This window comes from Etheostoma cragini, chromosome 6 (genome assembly GCF_013103735.1).
Source record: "Etheostoma cragini isolate CJK2018 chromosome 6, CSU_Ecrag_1.0, whole genome shotgun sequence".
NCBI lineage: Eukaryota > Metazoa > Chordata > Actinopteri > Perciformes > Percidae > Etheostoma > Etheostoma cragini.
In genome coordinates, this window is record NC_048412.1 from 9,993,645 (window position 1) to 10,006,610 (window position 12,966).

Here is a 12,966-nt window from a genome sequence, read left to right on the forward strand (position 1 = left end):
GTGGAGAAGGAAAGGAACTGCTCATGATCCAAAGCATACCACCTCATCAGTGAAGCATGGTGGTGGTAGTGTCATGGCCTGGGCATGTATGGCTGCCAATGGAACTGGTTCTCTTGTATTTATTGATGATGTAACTGCTGACAAAAGCAGCAGGATGAATTCTGATGTGTTTCGGGCAATATTATCAGCTCATATTCAGCCAAATGCTTCAGAACTCATTGGACGGCACTTCACAGTGCAGATGGACAATGACCCAAAGCATACTGCGAAAGCAACCAAAGAGTTTTTTGAAGGGAAAGAAGTGGAATGTTATGCAATGGCCAAGTCAATCACCTGACCTGAATCCGATTGAGCATGCATTTCACTTGCTGAAGACAAAACTGAAGGGAAAATGCCCCAAGAACAAGCAGGAACTGAAGACCGTCGCAGTAGAGGCCTGGCAGAGCATCACCAGGGATGAAACCCAGCGTCTGGTGATGTCTATGCGTTCCAGACTTCGGGCTGTAATTGAGTGCAAAGGATTTGCAACCAAGTATTAAAAAGTGAAAGTTTGATTTATGATTATTAATCTGTCCCATTACTTTTGGTCCCTTAAAAAGTGGCAGGCACAAATACAAACTGTTGTAATTCCTACACCGTTCATCTGATTTGGATGTAAATACCCTCAAATTAAAGCTGAAAGTCTGCAGATAAATGATAAAAAGATACATCTTGTTTGTTTCATTTCAAATCCATTGTGGTGGTGTATAGAGCCAAAAAGATTGGAATTGTGTTGATGTCCCAACATTTATGGACCTGACTGTATATTGTTAAACACTGCTGTCATGTCTCTGAGGCTGTTTCTTGCTGTGGTTTTGCTATCAGTCGTGTCAGTAGTTTGTTCCTGTCAGACTCTATTTATCTGTGTTCTTTCTAGTGAGAAGCGGGCTATCTTTTACTGCTCTTGGGCTCAAATTACAAACAAGTAAAGATGAGAGCAGGGAGGAATGAAAAAGGATAAGGGAGCGTGACAGAGAAACAGAGAGGATGTGAAAGGCTAGCTGTGTGTAAGGACGGATGTTTCACTGCAAGTCTTTGTGAATCCCATAATTCACCAGCCAGTATCAACAGTGGACCTTGCAGTCGACCAGAATGTAGAGAAGATAAATGTATCATGTTAGTTTTGTTTAATGAATGTTTAAATCTTATTTTAGCAAAGGTACCGCCAATTTTTAAGTAGTATTACATGTCAGCCTCATTGCTGCCTGCAGTTTACACCACAGGTAGTGTTACAGAGGCCTCGTCCCAAGAGGAAGGAAGTCAGGGCACCAGAAGGCAGGGATGGGATTTCTCTGTAAGGGTAACGTTACAGCCCCAAGAAGCTGATCTTCGATCTGTTTACACTCTCAGTATCTTAACCTTGTTCCAACACATGCCATTGTACAAGGCCGGTAAGAGGTCAGCATTTTGGCTTCAGATGTAATCCATAAGTGAGCTGCCATTAGCAAGGGATTTTACGTGTTTTACTGTCAACCATGTAAAGCTGCACCTAAATAATCTGCCTATTACCAAAATCCCTACAAGAAGTAAACAGGGTTTACTTTGCTCTGTATCTGCCCCACAGCTCCTTAGAGTGCTTCCTATTTTATTAAGGTATCCTCTCCCTTTGGAAGCGTCTTTAGAGCTTTGGTAGAGCGGGAAACAGTTGATGCTTTGAGCCTATAAAGCATAATGGCACATTGGTGTTGGGCTAAAGAAACCAATAAGCTTGTAAATTTGGTTTAGGATGATGGAACAGCTTAAATGATGTTGCTGTTTAATTAGATTCTTGAATTTTATATTTGTCTATAAAAAAAGCCATGACAGCATAATGAAAAACCACTCATTTGTAGTCTGCAGTTTTTTTTGTTTATTTGAAGTGACTTGAGAAGTGCCAGAGGATCTGTGTCTGCCGCAATTTCCAAACAGCATATAAGACTGACGTAGTTCTTGTTTCATTTGAAGTTAATAAACATGGAAGATATTTGCTCAAAGCTAAATTCCTGCTGACATCTCACTGTTTTTCCAACCCATTGTAAAAATACTGTATCGCGACCCTTTTTACTGTGGGTCACACTGGAACCAGAAGTATTGATACTTACCAATTGCAATCAATTGACAGCTTTTTAGAGAACATAAATGTGGATCTCTTCCGCTCCTCTGTTTGTGCAGATGATCCAGGACCGGGTACTGCAGCACACGTCGAGGAGTAACCTCATGTGGAACAGTCTGCCTGGAGGCCTTTTCACCCTGCCTCAGTACTCTACATACCTGGGAGACTTCCCCTTCTACTATGCTACGCTGGGTCAGTTCATTATTCATGCACATGCTATGTGCTAAGAACCCCATTAATGGCACTCCCCATGGTTTGATAGACTGATTTTCATTTACACACAACACAGGAACAGCTGGTGCGTGGCAGCTGTTGAATACTCGTAAACTAACATGTGAACCGGTGACATTGCCACAAGTTATGCTGTGTACCTTTTTATTAATTCATGATTTGTCACAGAGAAGCTCACCTATTAGACCTGCCATGTTGCATTTTGTACTTGGTTAATTGGGCAGATATGGGGCTTGTTGTTGACATTGGAATTTGGTTAGCGGGAACCTTTTCCTTTACAAGCCTAATTAGACCCGTTCAGTTGCACTGTATGCCAAGTAAACACAGCTTGAAGTAAACAAGTGTAAACCAAGAGACACTCAAAGCTGTGAAACAGGTAGTACTCTCATGCATGAAAAATTAAATTTTACCTGACAGATTTGGAGTGCTTCTTTTCTTTTTCTTACCTTTGATGTGTCCCGGCTGTTTTTAGGTGTTAAGCCATACACCAGGTTTACAGCGATCGTTCATGTGGTGAGCCCACTGGTCTCCCAGTCCCAGCCAGTCATGAAGCTGCTTGTTGTTGTGGCCAAATCCCAGTACTGTGCTCAGGTAATTCAACACCCAACACATTACAATATATTACTCACTTCACTCCATTGTGATTAGATTGACCTGATCCGCAGTGGTTACTAGTTGGTGCTGATGCTTGCTGAGTGGACACTCCACAGAACTATTATGGAGCTAATCTATCCGATTAGGAAAATGTTTCGCGGATTAAACTCTGAGAGTTTCGATCACAGTGTCTGAAGACTTTAACCAGAAAGCAACAAGGTCAAAGCTGCGGTTTGTCTCTATGTTAGTGTCATTTCTCAGGTTTATCACATTACTAGTGTTTGCGTAAAACTGCTTTTACACCTCAGTATTTTATTCATGCTGGAGATGGAGGGAGGCTGTTAATATAATAATCCAACCTTCCTGCCACAATAGATACAGCTTGACACTCCTCTCTCTACAGATACTGTTATACTGTACTAATGCACACTGTGGGAAATAAAGGAAACCTGCGGAACAATTTAATGCACAGCGGTTCTGCTGTCAATCATCAAAATATTACCAAATGAACTGTATTTTCTCAGTGAGTTTAATATAAATAGCTGTTTACCATATTAATGGTGACCGTGATGGGTTTATGGGTTTTTAACTACTCTGTGTTTTGGAGCAGTGGTTTCCATGTGTACAGTAAAAGTGTTACCCATTATTGTGGCAAGTGCATCAGACATGGGAGTTGAGTTTTTTTCTGGATTTAAAACTGCATGGCTTGCATAAAGGTGTCAGCACATTTTCTTCTAACGTTTACAGTGATACGGTTTGTCCCTGTCATGTTAACTGTAGGTGGTGGGACAGTTCTGAAAATAGATCTGCAGTAGAAGGAGGAAGTTGTTGTCTTCCACATAAATAGGAAGTAAATAAAAATAGAGCTTTAAATTAAAACAAGACATGTGCATATAACACTGTACATATATTGATAAGTTAGACATTAATTGTCAAACATCAATAAGCCTGTATTTTGAAGTGCTCATGTTAGGCTTTTGTTTTTTTCCCTGCCTTTTATTGTTATATATCTGTGTTGTGCACATTATAGGTTTACAAAGTAAAAAAGCCCAAAGGGACTTACCATCTCCAACAGGAAACACTGTTCACAAACTGCTCCAAACAGCTCTGTTGTAGTCCAGCCTGTACTTGCGTGCCGAACGTGCGTTATTTTGTAACATGTTATAATGCTCGCCTAGTTGCTAGCATGGCACGCCCTCATGCTCTGCTTCTGACTGGCTAGTAGTCCTTACCTAGCCACTGCCAACAAAGATGGAACAGAAGTACGATGTCTCACTCTGTAGCTAAAATAACACACAGCTCAACACACAGGGTGAAAAGAGGAGCTGCAGCAGTGTGTAGTACAACAAGAAATATAGTGTTTTTTTGAAAATCAAACCATGTAAAACTATTCTGATATAACCTCTAAATACAATTATGAATCTGAAAATTTGCATAAAATGAGCACTTCAACATATTTCTCCCTAGGTGTACATACATAGGTTTGCAGATGAATATGAACATATGTTTCAGATGATTCCTAAGCTTGACCTTTTTTCCCTTTTTTACAGGTGATAGTTGTGTGGAACTGTGACAAGCCTCTTCCTGCCAAGCACCGCTGGCCTGTCACCTCAGTACCTGTCATTGTTATAGAAAGCGAAAGCAAGGTAAAAAACCATGGCGTTAGTTCTCTCATTAGGCAATGTGTTTGCAGCCATTTGACATTCAGCACTAGAATCCTTCAGCGGGAATTTATTCGAGATGTCAATGTAAAACTGCACGCACCCTAAAGTTCCTCACGAAGTAGTTAAAGTGGTCAAAGTGCACGACATATTCTGCTGTTTTCCGGCCCATCTCTTAGTGGACCAATGGCAAAAAGGATGTGAATTTAAGCACAGTTACAGAAGCTGCTGTAAGGATGTGTCACTGCCAATCAGCAGTGGAAAAGGTTTGCCAATCAGCACTCTGATACTGTGCTAGTTTCTGAAATACAGCAGAAGTATTTAATATGTCAGGGATGTGCCGGGTGTTGCAGTCCTGTATTGGTTTCATTAAATCTAACATCCTTTTTTCATTGTGTTTGTTTAGCCTTGGCTCTGTAGGTTGAATGGTGATGTGGCTAACAAGGCCGGTGCTGTCAGGGATGGAAGCCCTTAACACTATATTTTGAAAAACAACTTGCACATATTTCATTATTTGAAAACCACTTTATAGGCACTTGTTATCCAGTTAGTTATTAGCCTAGATGCATGCCAAAAGGCAGGGGGTGGAAAGCACACTCTGCTACTTGTCAATTTTTGTCTGTGGTTTCAGTGAAAGGCTGTGTTTCAGCTGTCAGTGGTCTTATGTCAGCTTGTGTTATTTGAATTTAATCTGCTGTCAACGCAGCAAGATGAAACAACTCTGTAGCCCAAACAGACATTAAGACACTGGTAGGTTACTTGTCAGGCAGATGTACCTCGTTTGTGCACATATGGGACGGATTATACATCTATTATTAATGTTGTTGAGATGCATAGTAAAGCTCTTTTACCAACCAATTACATTTTGTTTGTCTGTCTGTGTTTCGCAAATCCTGCCAGGTGATAAGCAGTCGTTTCCTGCCCTACGACACCATCCCCACTGACGCTGTACTCAGTCTAGATGAGGACACTGTGCTCTCCACCACAGAGGTCAGACTACTAAACTAAATTTGAATCAAGAGCACAGACCTTCTTTTTAATAATCACCATTATGTATCGTTTTGACAGAGTGGATGTGTCGCTGGTTTCTTGGCCTCATGTCTTTCTGTCTTTGTTTCTCTCTGTTCTCGGTCCAGGTGGACTTTGCCTTCACAGTGTGGCAGAGTTTCCCAGACCGCATTGTTGGTTACCCAGCTCGCAGTCACTTCTGGGACAGCAACAAGGAGCGTTGGGGCTACACTTCCAAATGGACCAACGAATATTCCATGGTGCTGACTGGGGCTGCCATCTATCACAAGTACTTACACGCTTCTCGCTGCTACTTCATTGTATTTCACTCCTCTTCACTGCAGTTCTGTTACCATTTAGTTCAGTACTAAGACAGGTCCCTCTCTTTTATGTTCTCCCTCAGATACTACCACTATTTGTACACCACCTACCTTCCAGCCAGTCTGAAGACCATGGTTGACCAGATGTCAAACTGCGAGGACATTCTGATGAATTTTCTGGTGTCCTCTGTGTCTAAACTACCACCCATCAAAGTCACCCAGAAGAAACAATACAAGGAGACCATGATGGGACAGGTGGGGCAGAATATTCATCCTGTATAACTACTTCATTTTATATTATGCCTGAAGGTAGAACATGCAATGTGTTAGGGATTATTGATGGCACTATTTCAAAGAGAAACAATTCAGTTACCCATTTCTTTCACGGCTGTCTGGGGGCAGGCAATGGTTGCACTACGTTTTAGTTTTCTTCTGTGATCGTTACGTGTGAATAATCAGGTTAAGCGAGGTCTTGATATTTCTAGTCCCTATGCAAAATAATAAACCAAAGAAGTGGAAATGTCTCCACTTGAAGGTACATTTTTATTGCCTTTCTTTCACTGATTGTGGGGAAATTACTGCAAGCACACTCTTGAAGTGATGTGTGAAGTGAAACAACAGGATGCACCGTTGCAATTTTAACACCTAGACTTGAAGAAAAAGCTCTTCCAAAAACATGAAAGACATTCTTACTGTTAAGAGAAAACATTTAACTCAATTTAGTAGCGATATTCAGCAATGTGTTTTTTCTGTTTTTGCAAACTCTGGCTTCATTTTTTTAAACATGCCAACACATGCCTTTTGAATTATAAAAGCCTAGATTATAATTTATTTTTCACAATATTGCTCAGTATTGAACAGACAGAACCCTGCTCTCCCTGATTATTGGCGAGGCTGATGGCCTTTAGACACACATTTGTAAATTTAAATTAAAACGTGTTTTTTTTTTTGTAATATGGCCTTCAACAAAAAAGAGACTGATGAATAATTATAATAGGCTCTGGAAGGTCAAAATAATTTGTGATGCATTATTTATTTTGTTGGTCTTCTGTATCTTTCCCTCTCCCCCTCCTTACACCACCCCCCACCCCCAGAGCTCCCGGGCGTCTCGCTGGGCCGACCCCGACCATTTTGCCCAGCGTCAGACCTGCATGAACAAGTTTGCCAGCTGGTTTGGCACCATGCCCTTGGTCCATTCTCAAATGAGGCTGGACCCAGTCCTGTTCAAAGACCAGGTGTCCATACTTCGGAAGAAGTACAGGGACATCGAGAGGCTATAACCCTCCAAAGCCCCCCGCTCTCTGGACACAACAAAGACAGAGCGAGGGGGCGGACACATAGAGAAACGCAGAGCCTCTTCGTGATTGCATGGCCAGATTGATGCAGAAGCAAATAGAAAGAGAGAAGGAAAAAAAAAACTGGAACAGATGCGGAGGACACCACATTCATTGGTCTCCTCTGTGTCCATTTGTCCTGTCTACCCTTTCTCTTCTGTATTGGGGGATTGCTGAGCACACGGGTCCCACTATATATACACACGTGAATACCACCAACTGAAGGACACCTGAGGACTTTCAAACTGCTCCACTTTAAACCGAAGTGGGTAAAGTCCTGGAGTTGGAAGTCATAGCTTGCTGCTTCTGTGTCCCAACAGTGGCTAACCAGTCCCAACTCCAACCTGTCTGTCCTGCTCTGTACACTCTGCACAGCTCCGTCAAAGTTTTTGATGACAGAATAGTATTAATAATTATGACTATGAAGAGGATAACACTATTTTGCATTGTGAGTAGGTATTTTTTATATACAGTGAATGAATGGCCAGTACTACTACTATATCTGTATTGTCTTAATTAAAAACCAATAGCAGAGTGGGTGAGGAGAGGAATGACAGCCCCTCGACCACAGGACTGAGTTCTGATTGTTGTTCTGATATTCACAGTGCCTCATGTTTATCTAATGGCGTTGGGATCTTGGAGTCTAAGAAAAAGACATGGTGCAGAATGAGCACCTTGATCTAGCTGCTTTCTGTTTTTTTGTGTTTTGTTTTTCATAATTTGCTTAATGGTTGATGGGGTAATGGATCTTGTAGTAAATTCTTCGGGCCAGCATTCACATGGTTTCCTTGCTGAAATGAAAATGATTTGTATTCGGTTGACAAACAAAACAATCATGTTCCATTCAGAACACGTTCCTGGTAAAACTACAACAGTGTCACACAACTAGCTAGAGCTTTCTAAATTTGCTATATGGTAATAGGTATCCACAGGAACTGAATAGACATGCAGACATTGTTCAATGGAATTCTCTATTTTCGTTTGAGCAAAAGTCTTGTTCATGTGTCTTTTTTTCCCCCCATTTGTAAATGCTTATATGACAAGCTACAATCGGTACTTGTATGCTGCGTCAAAGGACAATAGAAGATCACAAGAGTTGCCTTGGTTAAGGTAGTCAAGCTAAGGATCAGCTGTGAAATCTACGGATCTTTTAGGCTTGGTTGGTAAAGGATATTTAAATATGGTTATTGACTTTATGCCCTGGACCCAGTTTAATTTTTTCCAATGATAAGTTTGGCAGTAGGCTGACCAACACTTAGCCGGGGCTAACACTGCTTACATCTAGGAGCATCATATAGTGCTTGATGCTTCCAGAGTCAGAGTTGGCGTCATACTTAAGTGACTACTGTATTTTCCCCACTTGTTATGAACAAATATGACCAGACTGACAAGAATTTTCCCCAAGCATTTGTGATACTGTTAAATGGCATATGGAGAACATATGAGATATGTGCTATGAAGTAATTATCTCTCATTTGTGGTAGTGCTTCAACATAAATACATGTAATTAGAAGCCTCTCAATGTCCTTTATGTGTGCAGAATGGCTGTTTGTATCTCTGATAATCAAAGATTTAAACTGTCATTCCTCTCAGAGATATAGATTGGCAATGTGCTCTGGCCATATTCACAAGGCCAAGTCTTCTTAATCTGAGACTTGGATCTCCTTTACTGTAAAAGGGTACATTGAAAGTGTCAGTGGAACATGAAATTGTTTTTTTTTTTCTAAGAAGGATCACGAGGCTAATTTACTTCAACACTTTCTAAATGGTTGGATCAACGATCACAGCTTCATTTATTTTTCTGCCTTGACATGTCATATCAGGTTATCTGAAAATGTTAACAGAATTTGATCAATTTAGAATGTGCATGTGTGTTTTTAAATCACAGTGCATCATGAGTTTAAAGTCTATCTGTGTAGGAAGTATCCCTCCAAAGCCAGCAACTTTTCATTAGAAATCGAACCGCACCGCCCCCGACACCTCCTTTGGTAGCTTCAGCTTTATGTCTGAGGAAGATAAATTATGATTTTGGGAAGGCTTTACCGTTATGTACCCTTCACCACAAAATGTGCCAACAGATCATATATGTTTTTGCTTTTTTTTTTCATCTGACACAAGAATGCCATGCATTCACATTTATTTTTTGGTTCATTAAAAGCATGTCATCTCTATATAAGAAAGTAAAATGTATAAGCGAGCGGGGGAAGGGATGAAAAGAGTGTGTATGTGTGAGTGAAGGGGTACTGCATGGTATTTTTCACCTCAGAGAATGTTCTATCAGCTTCAGAGCAAAGAAACAATCCTAGTACTAAACACAGTGCTATCAAGACAACTGATTACGGTCAAAGAAAATCACATTTCAGAAATGAACTTGGTGCAATATTTAAGATTACATGTTCTCTATCTCTTTCTCTTAACCTGTATTATGTTTCAGAGGGCAGGGGGTTGTACATTGATGTGCCTTCAGAAGAAATACACTTAGTAGTTTTTTTTTCTTATCTGCCTTGTGCAAGAAACAGGTCCCTGTTTTCATTTGATAGTTGTTGTTTTTCTTCATCAATATGCCCATAATGACTCCCTAAATGATATTGTTTAACACTGGAATGCTACTGAGACTTATCACCACACATCTGATACTGACATTCCTGCCTTTTCTGTTGTAGGAACTTCTTTTTGACGTACTGCCTTGTATTACTATATTTTCAAGGGGCCGTTAGAGGCGCCCTTCTCCTGGTTGTCACAAGTATAGTAATACATGTAACAAATAAATATTTCTCTCATACACAGTATTTATCAGACAGGATTGTGTTCCGGCTGAATCTCTCCCTGCTTCCTTCCCTCTCTTGCGTAACGTAAGACCTAATTTTATAGAGATTAAAATGGAAAGTTAGAGGGGGGAAAAATCACAATTTTGTAAAATAAGTTTATAAAAAAAAAACAATAAATAAAAATGTTTGATATAAAATGGCTGCCTGTGTGTTCTTTTACTGACCATTTACCTTCATCCTTTAACAGTGTTTTGCTGTGTATGTCTTTCAAACAAATACTGAATCAAACTTCAGATGTTACAATTAGATAGTTAAAACCTTCACTTTGCTCTAGTATACACACTCACTTTGTCATCCCTCTTCCTCTCTGACCTGCTGGCAACCCATCAGGCTTCCCAAACCGTATTTTGCGTGTTGGGTTTATGCGCCCAGTGAGGGAGAGCCAAACTAAATAATACCTTTAGCTTCCTCCTTGTGCGTGTGTGAACCTCATCCTGTGCCAAGAAACTGCTGTGTTTACATAAATCTGTGTCAGGATGATCGGTTTAGACACGCTGCATAAATAACAGCATCTATCCAGGATGATCCCATGGTGCATGAGAGCTGCCAACTCCGCTGCACCAACAGCTACAGGGGGGATTGCTACCCCCCCAAACACACACACACACACACACACACACACGTACAGACGCAAAACTCTTAAAGCAGAAAGCTGTACATATGGACCAGTGCCTAGTACACATCATACATTATCTAGTGACATACCAAAAGAAAAACCAATCGGACAGTTACACTGAGACCTCATCCACTCTGAATGTTCTGTGAATGTGTAGATGCTTTGTAGCATGGAGTGACAGGAAAAAAACAACAAGAAGTGAAAGTTTACTGCCCCAGTGGCGTCTATCCACTGCCAAAAGTCGGCTTCTATGATTGAACGGTATGCTAATCAGTTTCTTAATCCTACTGATGAGATGTGTATCTGCAGTTGAGATGGATCTCAGCGTGCTTGAAGCCAGGCCTCTTCCTGGAATAAATACTGCGACTCCAGGCCAAATTTGACAAATGCCTTCCTCTTTCTATCAGCTTTGCATCAAATATTATTGCAGCATGTTACACTTGGCCGTATGAAAGAGAAATAAATAAAGGCATCACTAATTAAATCTAATAATATACACACCAATAAATTGGATATTTAATGAGAACTTGCAGTGACAGTACAACAGAAAGTGATAGAAAAGCAGCTAGATTACAGGACAGTAGAAGGGGATCCCTTTGGTGGCCGGATTAGCTCAATTGGTAGTTCAGGCGCACATACGGTATATACATACTGTATAACTCCTCGACACGGCAGACACCTGTTCTACTCCGACCTGCAGCCCTTTGCTTGCATGTCATTCCAACACTGCATGTAGGGATAGAAGTGGTTGGTCTCTCTAAGGCTGTTTACATGTATCTGTCACATGATAACAGCAGCCAGCCATTAGCTATCTGGATCAAATTATCTTGTTTAGCAGATGGCAGCCCAAAACTGTGTCCCCATCTAGAAATGTCTCTGTGTTAAAATGTGGCACATTCCCATTTCTGCATATGCTGCACAAGAATTATAATATATAATATCTATGATATGACTATAAATCGACCACTCCTCAAAAAGCATCATCGACTTTTATATTAAACAACCTTTTAAGTTCATTTATTGTCTTTCTTACGTTTGTTACGCTTTCAATTGCGGAATCACGTTCAGCAATTTGGCCTAAATCAATATTTCCTTCATCTCACAATGAGCGTGTTTGTGAAATGATTAAATGTGAACGAGAATGATGATCTGATTGATTCTGGAGCATATTTGCACACATTGAAATACATTTAGAGAATCACTTCTTCACGTAAACATGATAAATACTTATTGCCAGTGTTATCATTCTGTGATTATGATGCATTATAGCGCAGCTTGAGTGCCTTGTGAATTTACCTTGTTTTCCATCTGTACTGTCTTTGCAGAGATCCAGCTATGTAAGCATGGGCTCATTTAATGTGACTTAAAACAATAGATCAATTATCAAACCATGCTGATAATAACAACTAAATTCAACATTAGTATAACAATCTGTGAGCACTACCTCAGTTATCTACCAATCCCCTCCCCGTACAGTGTCATGGAGCCCTGCTGCTAGTAAATCATAAACATGCTCAACTGGCAGCAGTTCTACTGCAGCAGATGCTGTAGCCTATGAGGCAAATCCGCTTTACTGCATACCAATTTTGGAATTTGATTGTAGATGTTTCAGTCTCTCTGTCAGGCATGCTCCTCATCTCTCTATCTAATACACTATTTGAAGTTAGTTTTTTTTTACTGAGTACTCTGTTCAGTTTGTTTGGTAGGTTGTGGTCATTTCAGGGTTTTCTCATCATGTACGTATTGTGTAACCTATTTACGTTTTCCCTTGATGAATTCACCCATTAAACATTAATTTAATTGGTTGTTACTAGGCCTTTCTCAAAGCAAACATTTGACTTATAACAGGAAATTAGGTGCAGGTATACCTAATTAACTTAGCTCTGTTCCATTTAAGTGTGTCAAAATGTCTGATGTGAAAAAGGTGTATTAGTAGACCACAGTTTGTTTTAGACCATTCTGTTGATTTACCGGATGTGAGTCTGAGTGGGCCATGGTCATAACTAGTGTTACAACATGGGATGTGTTGTTTTCAAAAGATTAGGGGCCAGATGGGACAGTTGGGGATGGGAACAGAGTAGGTAGACAATTTTTTCCCCAAAAATTCAATACCAGGCATACAGCTGCCATGAGCAAGTGGGTGGGAAGTGAACCATTACAAAAATTAAAGGAATGTTACAACAACAATGTAACTGATATTAATAGATGCATCCATCCCTTCGTCCACTTATCGTATGCATTGG

General features: G+C 40.4%; 1 protein-coding gene across 1 annotated transcript in view; it reads left to right on the top strand.

Annotated features, from left to right (window-relative positions):
- LOC117946948 (exostosin-1a-like) overlaps positions 1-10,176 on the top strand; it is a 41,022-nt gene extending 30,846 nt beyond the window's left edge. Inside the window, exons 5-11 of the mRNA XM_034875467.1 lie at positions 2,191-2,323; positions 2,835-2,953; positions 4,507-4,602; positions 5,518-5,607; positions 5,754-5,914; positions 6,029-6,200; positions 7,040-10,176. Of these exons, the coding sequence (XP_034731358.1) occupies positions 2,191-2,323; positions 2,835-2,953; positions 4,507-4,602; positions 5,518-5,607; positions 5,754-5,914; positions 6,029-6,200; positions 7,040-7,225 (957 nt within the window). The 3' untranslated portion in view covers positions 7,226-10,176. The remainder of the gene's footprint in view (positions 1-2,190; positions 2,324-2,834; positions 2,954-4,506; positions 4,603-5,517; positions 5,608-5,753; positions 5,915-6,028; positions 6,201-7,039) is intronic.
- The last annotated feature ends 2,790 nt before the right edge of the window (positions 10,177-12,966 follow it).